The sequence below is a fragment of the Notolepis coatsorum genome, assembly GCF_963971535.1.
Source record: "Notolepis coatsorum genome assembly, chromosome: 2".
NCBI classification, from domain to species: domain Eukaryota; kingdom Metazoa; phylum Chordata; class Actinopteri; order Aulopiformes; family Paralepididae; genus Notolepis; species Notolepis coatsorum.
The window spans coordinates 183695087-183713279 of record NC_140166.1 but is presented as its reverse complement, the minus strand read 5'-3'; the positions used below and the strand labels follow the sequence as shown (position 1 = coordinate 183713279).

General features: G+C 43.7%; 2 protein-coding genes across 2 annotated transcripts in view; both read left to right on the top strand.

Annotated features, from left to right (window-relative positions):
* The window catches only part of LOC311223637 (uncharacterized protein), a gene marked incomplete at its 3' end in the record, with an annotated part of 57635 nt that extends 45132 nt beyond the window's left edge, over positions 1-12503 (top strand). The window contains exons 2-6 of the mRNA XM_084308411.1: positions 815-929; positions 9381-9500; positions 9814-10181; positions 11817-11987; positions 12317-12503. Of these exons, the coding sequence (XP_084164537.1) occupies positions 815-929; positions 9381-9500; positions 9814-10181; positions 11817-11987; positions 12317-12503 (961 nt within the window). The remainder of the gene's footprint in view (positions 1-814; positions 930-9380; positions 9501-9813; positions 10182-11816; positions 11988-12316) is intronic.
* Positions 12504-14925: 2422 nt separating this feature from the next.
* Positions 14926-18193, top strand: part of suco (SUN domain containing ossification factor) — a 38314-nt gene continuing 35046 nt past the window's right edge. Inside the window, exon 1 of the mRNA XM_084307346.1 lies at positions 14926-15034. Within this exon, the coding sequence (XP_084163472.1) occupies positions 15013-15034 (22 nt within the window). The 5' untranslated portion in view covers positions 14926-15012. The remainder of the gene's footprint in view (positions 15035-18193) is intronic.

Genomic DNA, 18193 nt, shown 5'->3' with positions numbered 1-18193 from the left:
CATCAGGTTGTGAGGGAGGGATGGAGAGAAGGTTTAACCTCTAAACAGGCACCCAGAAAAGTGGCAATTTTCTTTTACTTGAACTTGAGGACTGCATACTTTCTTAGTTTCTTTGCAAAGCTTATCTTTATACATGCATGAGCCTGGTCTCTTTTGAAAGATAACATCCTGAAGTTACTAATGCAAAAAAGGAAAATCACTTTTAGTGCTAATGCAATAGAGTAACAGAGGTCTGAACTTGAGTACTCACATTTTTCTGTAGTGGTTGCAATATAAATAAAAAAAAATAAAATCTATATAAGCTGGAAAACAGTACCACAGGTCCAAATTTGATAAGAATCCGTTCAGAAATGGGTCTTTGAGAGACGTCAGAGTATAACCAGCAACAAAAAAAGAAAACTCTCAAATCCATTTCTTCATCCACGGTCGTTCATTCTGAAGTGTGATTCACTTCTAATTTTCGCCATCAGCAGATGATTGTCAGTTCTGGAGCGTCGGAGTCCGGGGTGGTCATCTGATGCGCGGCGTGTAAAAAGGTGCTCGTCTGACATATCATCATGTAACTCGAGAACCGAGGCACGGATTTGATCGAGTGAGGTGGCGCTCAAACGGCAACAAATAGATCTTTCGAGCGGTAATTTATATGTTCTGTGAAAAATGCAGCCGCTAAACGCTCACAAAGTGCCGTGACTTTGTGCGTTCCGCCCACGTCGGCCCCCCACCTGTTAATGATGTTTTTCATCATCACTGTTATCTGCATGTTTTTATGTCCTATTGATCTTGTTATTAATGTATTTACTCTTCTGTCTTGCAGGTACCCCAGTTATAATGTATGTTGTTCAGAGCAGAGCTTGTCTGGTCCAGGCCAGCCAGCTGGGGACGGAGACTCTCTCAGCCAACAGCAGGAGCAGGACTCCACGCAGTACCAGGTGTGTGAGACTCCCCCATGCAACCAGACCAGCCTCTGTCTCACCAAACCTACATTAACCTCCCTCTAATCTAAATGTAAACCAGTTGTCTTCAAACCTTTATTTAAACTCCAAAGGCAACTGAGGTTTCCCTCAGTTACAGTCACGTCGAGTGTCTTCTACGTCTTCTACGCTCACACAATGGGTTTTTCCAATGCACCATACTCTACTGTGGTACACTACATGGCACACTAATGTGACACAACATGGTACACTGTCACTACATGGCACACTACTGTGGTACACTACATGGCACACTACTGTGGTACACTACATGGCACACTACTGTGGTACACTACATGGCACACTACTGTGGTACACTACATGGCACACTACTGTGGTACACTACATGGCACACTACTGTGGTACACTACATGGCACACTACTGTGGTACACTACATGGCACACTACTGTGGTACACTACATGGCACACTACTGTGGTACACTACATGGCACACTACTGTGGTACACTACATGGCACACTACTGTGGTACACTACATGGCACACTACTGTGGTACACTACATGACTTGTGGATTATGTACTGTGACACTATTCTCATGGTGGTGCGGGGATAGTAGCATAGGGCAGCGCTCCACTTAGGAAAATAGTTAGTGATTATGATATTACCTACAAGCTAGATTAAGACCTATAACCACCACAGAATGAACCACATCGTCAAAACGTCACACCCTTTACGCTGTGTGCCGGCAGTCCCATTTACACAGACGCCAGGGTTACCCCATCCCGGCGGTCCCATTTACACAGACACCAGGGTTACCCCATCCCGGCGGTCCCATTTACACAGACACCAGGGTTACCCCATCCCGGTGGTCCCATTTACACAGACACCAGGGTTACCCCATCCCGGCGGTCGTATTTACACAGACACCAGGGTTACCCCATCCCGGCGGTCGTATTTACACAGACACCAGGGTTACCCCATCCCGGCGGTCCCATTTACACAGACACCAGGGTTACCCCATCCCGGCGGTCCCATTTACACAGACACCAGGGTTACCCCATCCCGGCGGTCCCATTTACACAGACACCAGGGTTACCCCATCCCGGCGGTCGTATTTACACAGACACCAGGGTTACCCCATCCCGGTGGTCCCATTTACACAGACGCCAGGGTTACCCCATCCCGGCGGTCCCATTTACACAGACACCAGGGTTACCCCATCCCGGCGGTGCTATTTACACTGTGGTCAAAGTATCAGCAGAGCTGATGAAGCAGAAGGTATGGTGCTGGAACTTGGGACATGTACACCTATGACCTAATGACTCCTGTTACGAAAAAGAGGGAGGGAAAGAGGGGGTGTGGCTGTTGAGAATGTGTGAATGAGCATGGGGGGGGTGTGTGTGTGTGTGTGGTGAGTCATAGAAGCTGGACTTCGAGAGGAGGGGTCGAGTGAAGCGCTGACATGTTACTAGGCAAATGTGGATCTGGTACAAGTGGTATTGAAACCAGCACCTCCTCTGCCTCAGAGCTTGGCTTTCCCCCTGTTCAACTGATCATTAGATCAACTGTCGCATACAACTACCTTGGTATCTGGATACAAATTCACATAAAAATATCATATAGACAGCCTTGTTTATGCAAATGACATGTCGTCAGCTTGTGACTGCAACTTGTTCCTGTTTGCGGACGACTCAGCCCTGCTGGTCTCTGACAAGAACAAGTTACAGGTTGAAAAAACCCTCAGCTCGGAACTAGGCAGAATCTGCATATGGCTCGCTGATAACAAACTATCATTACACATGGGCAAAACAGAGTCCATTCTCTTCGGTTCAAATAACAAACTCAGCAAGACCGACGGCTTCTCAGTTACAGTGGGTGACAATATTGTCACAAGGAAAGATGAAATTACCTACCTGGGTTCCATCCTAGAGGCTAATCTCTCCTGTGACAAAATGGCATCCAATGTAATAAAAAAAGTCAACCAACGAACTCGATTCTTGTACCGGATCTCCTCTCTGGTAAACAAGAATACCCTGAAGACTCTGGCAGGAGCACTCATTCAGGGGTACTACGACTATGCTTGCACCTCATGGTACCAAAGCACCTCAAAGGCGCTAAAAACAAAATTACAAACATCTCAAAACAAACTGGTCAGACTACTGCTTGACCTTACTCCTAGAACCCACCACACCCCTGCCCACTTTGACAACCTAGGATGGCTTAGAGTAGACGACAGAGTACAGCAACTTGCAATGGGCCTGGTCTACAAGATACACTACACGACCAAGGTACCCATGTACATGTTAAAATACTTCCCAAAGGTCAGTGAATACCACGATCACAACACCAGAGGGAGCTCCACAAATCATGTTAAACCCAGATTCGGCTCAAATAAGGGACTAACCACGTTTCGCAATTATGCCACATCAATGTGGAACGCCCTACCCAAAGCTGTAAAGGAATGTGGATCACTACCCACTTTCAAAACCTCTCTCAAGGGACACCTACGGGAGACTGCAATTCAACACTGGCCCCTGTAAATATCCTAACCCAACCCCCTACAATGTACAGTCATTTACATAGTATGGTTTTGTCAATAGTCCAATGTACAATTTTGTTTGTTTGTACAGTGTCTCCCCCCCCCCCCCCCTCAATGTACAGTTTTGCTTGCTTATACAGTGTGCCCCCCCCCCAACCACCTCCAATGTACAGTTTCTACGTCAAATGTATATACTCTCTTTTCTTGACTCCTTCTGTATCACAAACCGTACTGTATTTGCAAATCTGGTATGTCATAAATGTATAGATGTAGCAGTACTGACTATCTGTATGTCATGTATGTCATATATGTCCTGATGAATTGAAAATGGGGGACCCTGATGTAAACAAGACGAAAGTCTTTCTCTGGTCTGCATCCCCTTAACAATTGTGTGTATTGAGCTGTACTGTATTGTACCCATTCTGCAATCTGTTAATAAAGTTTTCAATCAATCAATCAATCAATGACAAAAATATAGTTATTTTTTTAATAGAAATAGATGTGTATTTCTCTGTCCACGTGGAACTCTCTACAGCAGGGGTGGCCATTGGCCAACCAGTCAGAGACTAAGAGCCACAAAAATTACTCCATACCACAAAGAGCCACACCATATATACCAGCGTTTCTCAACCTTTTTTTCAGTCACGGCACCCTTCATGTGTTTATAGGTCCCACCCTCTGGCCTCTGATGTTGCTAATGTCTTTTTTATTTTGGCCTCACAGAGTTAACCTCTTAAGCCCGAGCGGTCTGCTACTGGACCGCAAATGACATCAGGCCATAAATCCATCTCTACAGAATGTATGAATTAATGTTGCGTTTTCTTTTCAAATGTAGCCAAGAGTAAAGACCCTAACCCTGTCAAAACAGCAGTCAAAGTGTATATTTTCAGCATTACGTTTGTTTACCAATGATTGTAACTGTTATTAGTGAAATATATGATTATAGAAATCTCATGGCATTGAGTCGGAAACCGGCGCATATTGACTGGAGGAAGGGGCGCAGCCAAAAGTGAGTGTAGTCTTTTAAAGGAAGAGACCCAGGGCTTTTGATGGACTTTCTAATTTAGAAAAACGACCCTACCCAGTTCACGCCAGCCGCTGTCAATCATCTGACTTCTGGATTAACTTTTTTATTTCTCGGGATTATCTCCCACAAACCTGAACGTTATTGCCATAATACAGAACACAGTTATTTCTCTACCTTTCTGTGAACGTCTAGCAAAAAAACGGCGTTGCAATCTGATGAAAAATTGTGGAGAAATTTACATTATAAAAAAGTAACTGTAATTGTGAATCACGCGTGGTGATACTAAATCCAGATTGAATTCTGCCATTGGAAAGGGGAGATTTGGCCCGATCCATAGATGTGCGACTTGGCCATAATAAGGTAATTTATAGGCCTGATATTCTATAATCATATTTCAAATTGCATGTGTCCGGATGGCAGAATTCAGTACTTTATCTACAAAACCTTCTGTTCAATCATCTTCCCGTTATTGTTTTGCTTCGATTTTTCAGGTCTGGTAAATTTTAGCATGGTGTTATTCACAGTCAAAGATAAAAAAATATATATATATATAATTGAATTGATATTCTCTTTTGGTTCATTACAATTTACTCAAGCCTAGTAACATACACAATATTTCTGACACTGGGAATACATTCCCTGAGATCCATAGATGTCCCTAGAATCAGATACCAAGAACATGCAAATGAACCATTAAAAAAATAATTTTTTGTTGGCGTTTTATCGCTTTATTTCTACTGGGCAGTCCAGTAGTGAGAGACAGAGGAGGAATGCGAGACAGAGTGGGGGGAAGACATTCGGCAAATAACGACGGGTTCGGGAGTCGAACCCGGGTCGGCCGTGTCGCGGCTAAGCGCGCTATGTGGTTCGCCACTCGGGCGCCCTTTTAAACTTGTTTTAATTGATTGTTCTCTTTATAATATCTTTTTTACTTTTAATTAAAATTTTATTATTTGATTTATTTTAATTTATTCAATAATAATGTGTGTATTTCGGACAAGCTTCCAGTATTTCCACAGTTGTCCATGAAGCCTCAAATGGGCGAGGAGACTGCTGCTGTCTGTATATGATTCACTAGATGGGAGTCAAGCAAGTGAGACGACTGAAAGCAGTGTCAGTATTTCGGGGGGGAAATGACAAGCCCAGTCTGAAACCTAAACAAGGGTCAAAGAGGCAAAGCAAAGTGCCATGCCTGTGAGCCGCCACAAGGGGCAGAGTGGCTAACCGTGATTGAGGTGCTTCGTTCCGCGGCCAGCAATGAGTATCAAAGTGTTTAGTAAAAATGAATGAGAAGTGAGGAGAAATCGGCTAGTGTCCTAGCAATATCAAGCAAGTTTAGCCAGTTAACATAGAGTAGCAAACTGACTGGCAAAACTACTTTCTTATCTAGCTACAATTATCAATGAAACGGCTTACATTAAATCAGCTTGCTAGCTGCCATACCACCTCGACATTCAAACAAGCCATAAAACATACCTGGGTGGGTGAACATTTAATTGCCGTGAACCTATTTTTACTTATGTGAACCGCTCAAGTAAAGTCTATGTGTGGGAAACACTGAAGATTAGAATAGTAACTAGCATAGTTAAAGATGGTTGGCGGCCACATATATATACTCTTTCTCTTGTGATGGTGATAATGTAGGTCATGGTCAGCTCTGTGTCATCAGAAGGTTCAGAGTTCAGCTTTCCCAGTTGCAAGGTCAGACATCAGGCCAGCCCCCGGGCCTAGACCATAATCAGGACAGACCTCAGGCCAGCCCCCGGGCCTAGACCATAATCAGGACAGACCTCAGGTCAGCCCCCGAGCCTAGACTAGTGGTTCTCAACTGGTCTAGCCTCGGAGTCGGGACCCAACATTTTCCTCATTAAAGGCCCACTTGCAGGTTAAACCCTACTCTTCAATTATGGGTAGTTTACATCATTGGTATCTATTTTCATTATTTATTTTTTTCCATTTGACGCCGGAAATTCCACTCAGAAAGGGTTAAAAATGTCCACGCACGAATAACATGTATGGAGCCAATCAAAAAGCTTATCAGACGCTATCAGTGCCGTGACGTCACTGCAGGTAACTTTCCCCTACCTCTCATCCACTACAATGGAGTTTTGACGAGTGCAGAAAGCTATTTCCTTGATCCAAATGGACGCCTTACAAGACCAAATGGGTTTAATCGTCGGAGAGACTTTGATGGACCAGCTACAACTGCATCTTTGGTTGAAACAAGGTAGTTATAAGGTTTTTAATGTCGTAAAAAAAGAACTACATGTACCACTAGGCAGCCTGTTGTTCAGTACAGCAGAGCTATTGGTCTGTTAGGCTGTCGCCTTATGCCTTATCCCCGTCCGGGTCATAGTACCAAGCTGGCTATATGGCTCTGGCTAACGTTAACGTTACCCCGCTAACGTTAGCATTATGTCTACTGTCGTTAACCATTTTAAATCGGGGCATGTAGAAGAGTTTGGGGAACGAGTAAAATGTGCAGGTCCTCTTCTCAGACCTGTGGGGCAAATCACTGCACACGCATCATGCCGGCTAGCAAGCTACACGTCACGGCATGTTGATAGCACAATAGTAGCCCCTCGGATAGCACTCGGTGCATCACAGTCACGAAAGGGGCTACCACGATAGCTAACTAACGTTAACGTTACAAGCTCAAACACCTTATAACTACTGTTGTGTCCATAAGTTCCCTGGCAGAATACTTTGTTTGTGAGGACAAAGGTATACAAAGAGGAGAGAACCATTTTAAATCGGGGCATGTTAGGAGTTTCGGGATAGCCGGCTAGCAAGCTAGCTAGCTAGCTACTAACGTTATATACACTATGTACAATGACACAATGATTTACATTAGTATTTACAAATATGGTAACGTGGTTGTGGCTTTTACAAATAGTGGTTAGCTTTAGAGATAAATGGCTATGATCACGGAGCAATAGTGTTAGGTGAAACAGACACTAGCTCCTCGGCTAGCCTAGTAGTAACAAGAAGGCTCTCTGCTTCCTGCCACTACCTGCCTGTGATTCTCACCGCCCCCTGCTGCCCTGTACCTGCTGTGACGTCATCATTAAGATGACACGCACGTTATGAACCATGGATTAAAATATCCATGTGCGTTGTGGTTGGGAGGACAAAATGTTTGATAAAAACGCTAAAACTGGGTCAATTTCGAATCCCCCCCCCCCTCTTCATGAAAGTCACCGTTGGCCTAGTCACATTGTTTATTGAACAAAAATACAACATGCAAGTGGGCCTTTAAGTCGCGACCCAAATCTTTTAACCACTATGATTTATTTCAAATTATTTTTGTAGTAATACACAATCTTTCATGCACTGTTAAAAACATGAAATAAACACAAAAAGGTGCAACAAAAGTGCAACTAATTATGCTTCTTAGCAGATTTCCTAGCTTAACATAACAGACCTAAGTTTGGGGGAACTAATGGGATAACTGGGGTTGCAACAAAAGTGCAACTAGGGCTACAAACCCAATGAAATTAAATAATAATAATAAATAATATATGCTTCTTAGCAGACTTCTTAGCCTAACATAACATACCTACAGTAAGTTTGGGGGAACTACCGGTAATGGGATAACTGGGGATGCAACAAAAGTGCAACTAGGGCTAAAAACACAATGAAATAAAATAATAATAATAATACCGTAAATAATATATGCTTCTTAGCACACTTCTTAACTTAACATCCCAGGGAACTAATGGGATAACTGGGGATGTTGTTTGCTTCTGACAAGAGTCTCAAAGTCTGGGGTGATGGTAGACAAAGCAACTCTGAGGTCATGCTCAATGTCCATTCTGTTCCTCTGCTTTGTCTTCAGCTGGACCAGAGCTGAGAAGCCACTTTCACAAAGATAGGTAGTGCAAAAAAAAAAGTATATAAAAAAATATATATATATTTACACATTTTTTTTTTTTTACACACATCCGCGACCCACTCAAAATGGCCCCGGGTCGCGACCCACCAGTTGAGAAACACTGGCCTAGACCATAATCAGGACAGATCTCAGGTCAGAACAGAGAGCGAGGAGGCCTTAAATAGAATAGTCTATTGCAGGGGTTCTCAAACTTTTTTATACCACGACCCCATTTTATTTAGGATTTTTCTTGGCGACCCCACACTTAATGTATCGCATAATTTCAATGTGGAATTATAATAATAATAATATATTAATAATATTAATATTATACATGAGTGGAATATAATTATAACGTGGAATTAAGGAATATCAAAATAAAAGCACACGTTAATTTTATTACAGCACTATGTTATCAATACACATTTATAAAACGAGGCATATTTAGCCAAAATATGTTGCCAGAACATTACAGTTGGGTCGTGCATTGGCAAATAAATAAATATATATATATATATTTATTTATTTGCCAATGCACGACCCAACTGTCACCTACCCGCGACCCCACTTTGGGTCGTGACCCGTAGTTTGAGAACCGCTGGTCTATGGTTAAGTGTCTAATCCCCCTCAACTTGCATGCATGGGTTGGTGTGCGTGGTGCTATGGGTCGGGTGTGCGTCGGGTAGAATGAGCGGGACATGAGGAAGGCCGTGCTCCCAAGAAGAGGATCATTGTTTGTGTTCCAGCAGCAACACAGCCATGTCACTACCGCTCAGTCGCCTGATAAGTGATAACGCTGTCTTTTGTTTCCCCAAAACACTTTTATCATCTTCTATAAGGACATGTGACCCAACTGGATTGTCAACCGCAGAAAAGTTATTTTGAATGTTAAACTATACAGGCTATTGTCTTTCATGAACACATGTTGTAACAGGGATCGTTACTGCTATGGTGTGTGAGGCTGTATAACACTGACATATATAACCCCCCCCCCCCCCCCCCCCCCAGGTGGTGGAAGAATGGCCGTCAGACGCACACACATCCTCCGACGTGGGACTGGAGACAGAGCCGGAGGCGGCATTAGAGCAGCCACCGATACACAATACACACCAAGGCAATGATGAACAGGTAACGCACGCACAGTCGTCGCACACGATGGACTTTAAATACTTGCGTTAAATCTAAATTAAACATCACACACATGGAAAACCAGGGGTAGAAGTTAACAGCGTCCTGATTAAACCATTATTATTATTTTTACTTTTACTAAAAACACATACCACACACGCAATCATAGTAGCAGTCAAGTAGGTGTGTGTTGTTGTGTCTTAAAACAATTTTGAACCTTGGGGATATTTGAATCGTATGTACCGTAACTGTATGCATATAATTTAATTGGTGTGTTCAAATAAAGCATTTCAAATGTGTGTGTTGTGTCCAGACTGTGAATCCAGAGGAGGAGGCGGTGGTGGACGACGTGCGTTCTGACCCAGAGCCTGATCCTGAGCCTGCTGCTGCTGAGCCAGAGCCACAAACAGACCCCCAGCCAGACCTGGACCTCCAGACACACACACAGGACCAGGACCAGGCAGCACCATCTGCCACCTCCTCCTCCTCCTCCACCCCAGACCCCGCCTCAGCTCCAGCCCAGGGCCAACCTTCCACAGAGGCGCCTGCTCCCGCCCCAGGCCAGGTGGAGAGCGCCAGCGATGCCCCTCCTGCTGCAGAAGTCATCCTGGACACGGTTCCAGTTCCAGAAGAAACCCAACACACACCTACCTCAGACAGTGCCAGCCAGGCTCCCACAGGGTGAGTTCACACACCTCGGTCCAGGGGCCTGTATAGGTCTCTGGCTCGATGAGGCAGAAGTTGGTTCTAACTACAGATGAACTATCAGACTATCCAACTCAAATTATAACCTAGGGGTGAATGAAGGCTTTAAGAACACGTCTGATCCTCTTTCAGTTGCTAGAGCCAACTTTAGCCTACTCCACCAGTTCCAACGGTCACACCAAACTAGGGGTGTAAAGGTACACGTATCCGAACCGAACCGTTTCAGTGTGTACCGTACCGTACTGAACGGCTGTGTAGTGTACCGAACGAATACAACGGTATGTTAACCACTAACGACCGCCCACCGGGGACTGTTTTTCTCACAATCTAATATAATTATTATTATTATTTAAAAAATTTACAAGTCTATTATTAATTTCAATATAGAATATTCGTTGACAGCCCTACAAGTACAATTAGTTACTGCACACTACATCACCCCTGAATGGAACATGGAAAGCCAAACTTTCCCCCACTGTACCGAAAACCCGTACCGAACCTTGACTTCAAAACCGAGGTACATACCGTCCGTACCGTGGTTTTTGTGTACCGTTACACCCCTACACCAAACGTATCATAGTTGTGTATGGTTTGATTGCATTTTGTGTCACTTAACTTATATTCCTTTTCAGTTTACTTTATTTGATAAATCTTTCTGATTTGTCTAATTGACTTTTAGAAAAAGACTGATTTTAGAAATTGAGAGTTAGTCCGATATCTTGGTCTCCATTCATGGAACTTCTGGAGACACTATTCATGGACTGGTCGGCACCTGAGAGGATTTCGTTGTCTATACCTGCATGCAGCAGACACAACACCGTTATCATGTTGACACGTGGACGTTCACCTCCATGGAACTCAATGGAAGCTTCTTCACTTCTGTGGAAATGGAATTCTGGACATTTGGACTTGGATCAGTTCAGAAGCTTTAACTGGAACCCAGGAGGACTGACCACTTCAGAATCTCTCTTCTCAAAATGGCCGCAGACATCGGAAGATTTCGGATGGAGTCCTGCTCATCAACGCCACACCAGCGAGCCCCCCCCCCCCCTTCCCCAACCCTTCTCTCCCACTCTGTACCCCAGTTCCCAGCCCCCCTCCCCTTTTGATCCCCTCTCCACCTCTCCTCCCAATAGCTGTTCCCTACCCCTCTCTCTTTTTGTCTTTTTTTTCCCCCTCCTCTCCCCCATCTCTTTCCTCCTTTATTCCTTCTCTCTCTCCCTCCCTTGTCTCTCCCCCTCCCTCATCATTATCCCCATCTCTCTCCTTTGTCCCTCCCTCTCTTTCTCTCCCCATCGCTCTCTCCTTGTCCCCATTACTCTCTCCTTTGTCCCTCTCTCTCCTTCTCTCCCCCATCTCCTCCTTTATTCCTTCTCTCTCTCTCTCCCTTGTCTCTCTCGCCCCCTCCCTCATCATTATCCCCAACTCTCCTTTGTCCCTCTTTCTTTCTCTCCCCATCTCTCTCCTTGTCCCCATTACTCCCTCCTTCTCTCTCTCGCCCCCTCCCTCATCATTATCCCCATCTCTCTCTCCTTTGCCCCCACCCCGCCCTCCTTTCTCTGCCCTCCATCTTAGGAGGCTGTGGTAAACGGCATGTCCTTTCTTCCCCAGTGCAGTGTGGGTCGCCAGTGCTGATCCCCTTCTAGAGGTTGCCAGTGATGCGGGAGATGAACCCCCAGTAGACAGCTTTGTCTCTGTGGAGCTCTATGACTCCATGTGTGTGGTCATTCCACCCAAACTGGCAACCTGTGAAAACTCTCCTTTTGGCATCCCTCGCTACAGGTAAGTCATGAACCCGCCCCCGCAGGCCAATCAGAACGTAGAGGCAGGTAACCAAGGTAACACGCCACACATCTCTCTGCTACGCTCATCCATCGTCCGCTGACCTTGCTCTCCTTCTACTCCTGTTATTTTTTTCTTTTTTTAAGCTTTCTTTTCTTTATCCGTTCGTGTTGATCGCCCACAACCAAGGACTAACTGTAGGGATACTGTTGCATGAATGGAATCAATGCTTCTGTTTGTTCTGGTGTTTGTCTCAAATGATCATGTGCACTCACTGTTACTTTCTACTCTTCCCCCCCACCCCCAACCCTCTTGTCTCTGTATTGTAGTGTGGACGCGGATGGCGTAGAGAGCCAGTCCGGTCCGGACGGTTCCAGTCCAGAGACGGAGGTCCAGTCCTCTACGGGCCCTGATGACCAAGAGCAGCCCCAGGACCATGGGCTGTCTGACCTGGAGCAGGGGGGCAATGTCTCTCACCCACACCAAGAACAACAGGTCAGGAACTCAGGGGGTTAAGTCCATAGAAACAGTGTCATAGCTATGAAGCATTGAAGTGGCATGCCTGAGAGCTGCCACTAGAGGCAGTGGCTGCGAGTGAGTGAGTTACCTTGATAGTATTAGTTACTTAAGAGTTACTTGGACGTGGTATTAGTGGTATTAGATAAGGGCTGAGTGAGTTACTTGGACGACAGTGGTATTAGATAAGGGCTGAGTGAGTTACTTGGACGTGGTATTAGTGGTATTAGATAAGGGCTGAGTGAGTTACTTGGACGTGGTATTAGTGGTATTAGATAAGGGCAAAGTGAGTTACTTGGACGACACAGTGGTATTAGATAAGGGTTGAGTGAGTTACTTGGACGACATAGTGGTATTAGATAAGGGCTGAGTGAGTTACTTGGACGACACAGTGGTATTAGATAAGTGCTGAGTGAGTTACTTGGACGACAGTGGTATTAGATAAGGGCTGAGTGAGTTACTTGGATGACACAGTGGTGGATAAGCAGTGTATTGGTTTCCTGGTGATTGGAGAGCAACCTTTTAACTGGAACGTCACTGGTTCCGGATCACTCAGGGAGATGTCCCCTAAAATCTCAAAGGATTAATAAAGGGGCGACCATGGCTAAGGAGGTAGAGTGGTCGTCTGGTAATCTGAAGGTTCCAGGTTAAATTCCCGCTCTCCCCGGCAGCGTGTCGAAGTGGTTGGCACCTCACATTGGTTGCCTCTGCTGTCGGTGTGAGAATGTGAGTGAATGTGAGGCTGTAAAGTGTTTTGGATAAAATCGCTATATGAATCCATAAAGCAAAAAAAGAAGAAAGCAGAAGTAGACGTGTCATTTTCTTTTAATAGGAGACGATATAGAAATTAAACTAATAAGAGTGTGGTTACAGCTGAGCAGAGCAGACTGCCGCACAACATTAGTGCAATGGGGGGTGTAGGGCTTTACATGTCACATTAGCTTAGATACACACACACACACACACACACACACACACACACACACACACACACACCTACACACCTACGCACACACACACACACTCACCCCCCCCCCTCCCCCTCCCCCCCTCTCATGAATGTTTCAGCCAGCAAATGCTAACTCCACTTACGGTCTGTTTCTCTCTGCGAGGATGGAGGGAGTGGGACAGACACATTTACGAGAGGAAGACAGACATTTGTTTACAGGAATATACATTTTATATCGGTCGGGGCAAAGGTCTGGGTTAGTATTGTGTATTGCTGTGGACCCTGTAGAGAACCTTTCACCCCATCAGAACTGAGACCCACCGACTAGCTAGTCTGTCTGTTTGGCTGTTTAGGTTACTTATGTAAGAGGATTTCTGAGTGGGTTGCTTTGTGGGCTCGGACTTTTCTCCTGGGGTCCAGCAGCGCTGTTATGTAACCCATCAAAATATTAGTCATGGCTCAACGCACCTCAATGCTGCTCAATGGCTGCCTGGCTGCTGTGTGTTGTAGTAGCCAGCAGCAGCAGCACGTGAGAGGAGCTGCTAACACGCACACCTCCTCCGTTTATAGCAAGAGGAGAACCAGGTTAAACATGTTTAGTCCAAGTATAATGTTATGTTAAACATGTTTAGACCAAGTATAATGTTATGTTAAACATGTTTAGTCCAAGTAGACTGTTATGTTAAACATGTTTAGTCCAAGTAGACTGTTATGTTAAACACGTTTAGTCCAAGTAGACTGTTATGTTTGCTTTGTTTTTAACCTGTAGCACTCTTGATATTTTATTGTGAAATGTAAAGTGCACTACAAATAAAAAGTATTATTATTATTATTATTATTATTATTATTATTATTATTATTATTATTATTATTATTATTATTATTATTATTATTATTATTATTATTATTATTATTATGTTAAATATCTTTACACCAAGATGTTAACATATTAACATAATATGAACTATATTACAGATAGTGAGTACAGTTTTTGATAACCTTAATGTCCCAATCTGTTTAGTTTTTTTACACAATATAAAAAATTGTATCGTTAAATTTGATCTCTAAATGAAAAATACGCTTATTTTGAACCTTAACCATAATATGCTTAACCCCTCTTAACTCCATGTAAAATCAGAATATACTGTAGGTCTGTTTCACTCTGGTGTTTTCAAACATTTCCAACATCAACCATTTCTTTACAGGCATGAAATACAGCAAGTACAATGAAAAGCTAATTTAGTCGTCTAGTGTTAGTCCTTTTATCAAGAGCTTGGTCGGAGCTCAACTACAGAATGATAACATGTCTCCATTTCAAAATATGAAATTGTATATTTATTATTATAAAAATGTTTGGCGGTGGGGCTACCCATTTGTTTATTTATGGATTGTGGATTATGCTTTTAAAGAACAGTGCTTTCTGTCCAGTTTTATGTGTGTGTGACATATCTCTCTGTATCTGTGATCCAGGCAGCGGAGGGCAGTGGAGCCAGGGAGACGGACCCCTCCGTGCCCAGCAAAGAGGACATCCCCACCTTTGACGAATGGAAGAAACAAGTCATGGAGGTGGAGAAAGAGAAGAGTAAGGATGAACCAATACATGCACGCACACACACACACACACACACACATAATCATATGTATCGCACGCACACACACATAATCATATGTATCGCACACACCCAAAAGACGCACACGGATACCACTGCAGACACCATCACAGAAGAAACGCACATGTCACGTACACACCCAGTGCCCCCCCCCCCCCCCCCCCCCCCTCTGGACATTGGGGTTCGTTAATATCATGTTGGGATGGTCAGTGACCGTAAGCAGTGGATGATGATCGCTACAGTGAGTCTGTAGACAAAGGGCCCAGTGGAGCCACGCATGTCGGTCTCTATTGTCTTCTCCTACTTCCTTCTCTTTTCCCATTCACCACTCTCTTTCAAGTTTGTCATTGTCCCCTACGGTCTCTTTTTTCATTTGAGTCTAGCTTTCCCCTCCCTCTGTCTCTTCCTTCCTCTCATCCCATCTTCCTGTTTTGTGTGTGATTTTCCAGTAGTGTGTGTGTGTGTGTGTGTGTGTGTGTGCGTGCGTGTGCGCGTGTTATGCAACCTCTCAGGCAATGTTAATTTTCCACCGTCTCTAATGGGCCTGTCCCATGAATGTTTGATGTGGTGATTAGACACACACACACATGTAGACAAACACACACACATTCTCGTTCTCTCACTTTCACAGACACGCAAATTTCCTAGATCACCACTTGATTACTGATGAACACACAGATACACTTTGATGTCGTAACTTTAGAGCTTTATTTAAAAGTTAAGAAATAATACAGATGATTTACACATATTGGATTAGATTCAAATGTATTGTTATTATACAGCACAAGTACAGTACAACAAAAATAAGTTTGGCATCTAGCCAGAGTGCAAATGTAACAGTAAAGTCAATAGTATAGTATACAATGTACAGGTGATTAAACTGGATATCAAAACAATACAGGATGAAGGTACAAAGGATCAGAGAAGACAGACTGTGGTCCTTTGGCCGCAGGTTCTTTAAAAGTCTTAAGATCACATTCACATTTACTTATGTCTTCTAAAGTATTAAATCAATTCTGTTTAGAATGGTGTTAAATATGTATATATTGAATGCTATAAGCAGGGCCCAAAATTAACCCAAAGTGTCATATCCCTGTAAAAGAAATCTAGTTTTCAAGGCAAAATTAAGTTGAATTTGAACGCCTCGGTTATCGTGTTACCGTTAGCTATGTTGTCCCAGCTGACTACCTACACTCTCACACGATTGCCTGTATCCTGTAGCGTATGTCTCTCTGGTCTGTCTGGATGGGATGCTGGTTAGCTAACCTGCAAACACACTCTAATATTAAACTAAATATAAACTAATCTCCAGTATTTCAGGGCAAGTCTTGTTCATGATAGCTATTGATTGCAGCCGTCACTTGAACTTGAACGCATTATGCGTTCTCTCACACATTCCTTCTTCAGAATATAGACGTGATGAACGATATGGGCTATTTAAAGTGAATATCACCGAAATAAACTAAACGAAGCATGGAATTATAATTTTTTTTGGGTCAAATATTAATGAATGGCCGCTTTCCTGACATGAGTCTCGTACATCACATGGCCTGTTGGTGCCCAGGGTGTTCAATGTCATGTGTGTGTGTGTGTGTGTGCGTGTGTGTGTGCGCACGCCCTCATTCTTTTCATGTCAAAGAACAGCTTATCTGTTCTGTGCATTTTCAGATACAGTGAGTGCTGAGTACTGTACTGTACATGTGCAAACAGCATGCTCTGCTGCCCCTGAATTGCCTATATACATACATAACCTATGTACCTTGACAGGAGGGTAGAGGCGGTGCCAGTTGATAGGCTCTGGATTTTATCATTCTACACAGTATGGTGATTCTGACCTAATTCCCATCCTGCTGCACACGAGATTGCGCCCACACATACATACACACACATATACACACACGCACATACACACACACGCCAGCGTTTCCGTTAGCCGGTAATTACCGGTATTTGACCGGCAAAATCTGTTGAAGTCCGACATATTTAATCTCTCCGGTCTTAATGTCCGGTGAAAATAATTCCCTGAGTCTAAGCACAATTTGATTATTTGAATTGTATTAAAATAGGCTAAAATTAAATAGCCTATGCGATGAACGAAACGATCATTACATTTGTTTCCTCGTTGCTTCTAATAATGACGACGACGTTGTCAGCGAGAGCTTAGTGCTGGGTGTGCGAACTTTTGTGAAGATGCAGAGCCGGAGCAGCAGCAGCACAATGCAGTATTCCAGCAGTACTCCAATTCAGCCATTTTCAATTCAATGTTGGGTGGGGGGCGCTGCTGTGCGGTCCCCAGAAAAGAGCCAATAACAGCTGAATCAGCTGCTCTGCAGCGCCATACTCTTTGCAAATAAGTCGTTGCGAGGTGGAGAGAGTTGTCACGCAAACCCACGACGATAATGTTGCCGTCTCTCTCTGCCAAATTTCTCAGTTCTTCGCTTGATATAATTAATACAAATGTCCAATATAACGGAATTCGTTAGCTCATAAAAATGTGATTATAACAGACTGTTGTTTATTAATGTCGGGCGACTGCCCACGGACACCTATTTGATTTAAAGTCGGCAGCAGCACGAGTCTCGGGACTTATTTTATTTGGAATATAATGACTTTATACGCAAAGGTAGCCTAGTTTTAAGTAAAAATATTATAAATCTACATGCCTTGATGATGTCATTCTTTTGTTTTGTTGTCATTCTTTTGCCTATCAATTGTTTTTAAGCTCAATAAACTCTGACCGGAATTTATCTCATTTGACCGGTAGATTGAAATCTACCCGACACTGAGGCCGGCAACAATTTTTTCTAACGGAAACCCTGACACACGCATATACACACACACACTTTACCCTAACCTTAACTTTTTAAGCGCCACCGACTTTCCCCATCTCTACCGCCTGGCGCCAGCGTTATTGACCATTTTAGCGATGTTTTCAGACCCACCGCGTGTTCTGTATTATAGCTATGGAGACAATAGTATGGCTCATTTGACAGGCATTGTTCATAGTCCATTACTGACTAATTAGTTAACTGTGATCGTTACAGAAACATGTTTCAGGTTCGGTAAAATAGACAGAATATACCTTACCTTAGCCAGAAGGTACTCCAAAAAGAATAATTCGAAGCGATTAC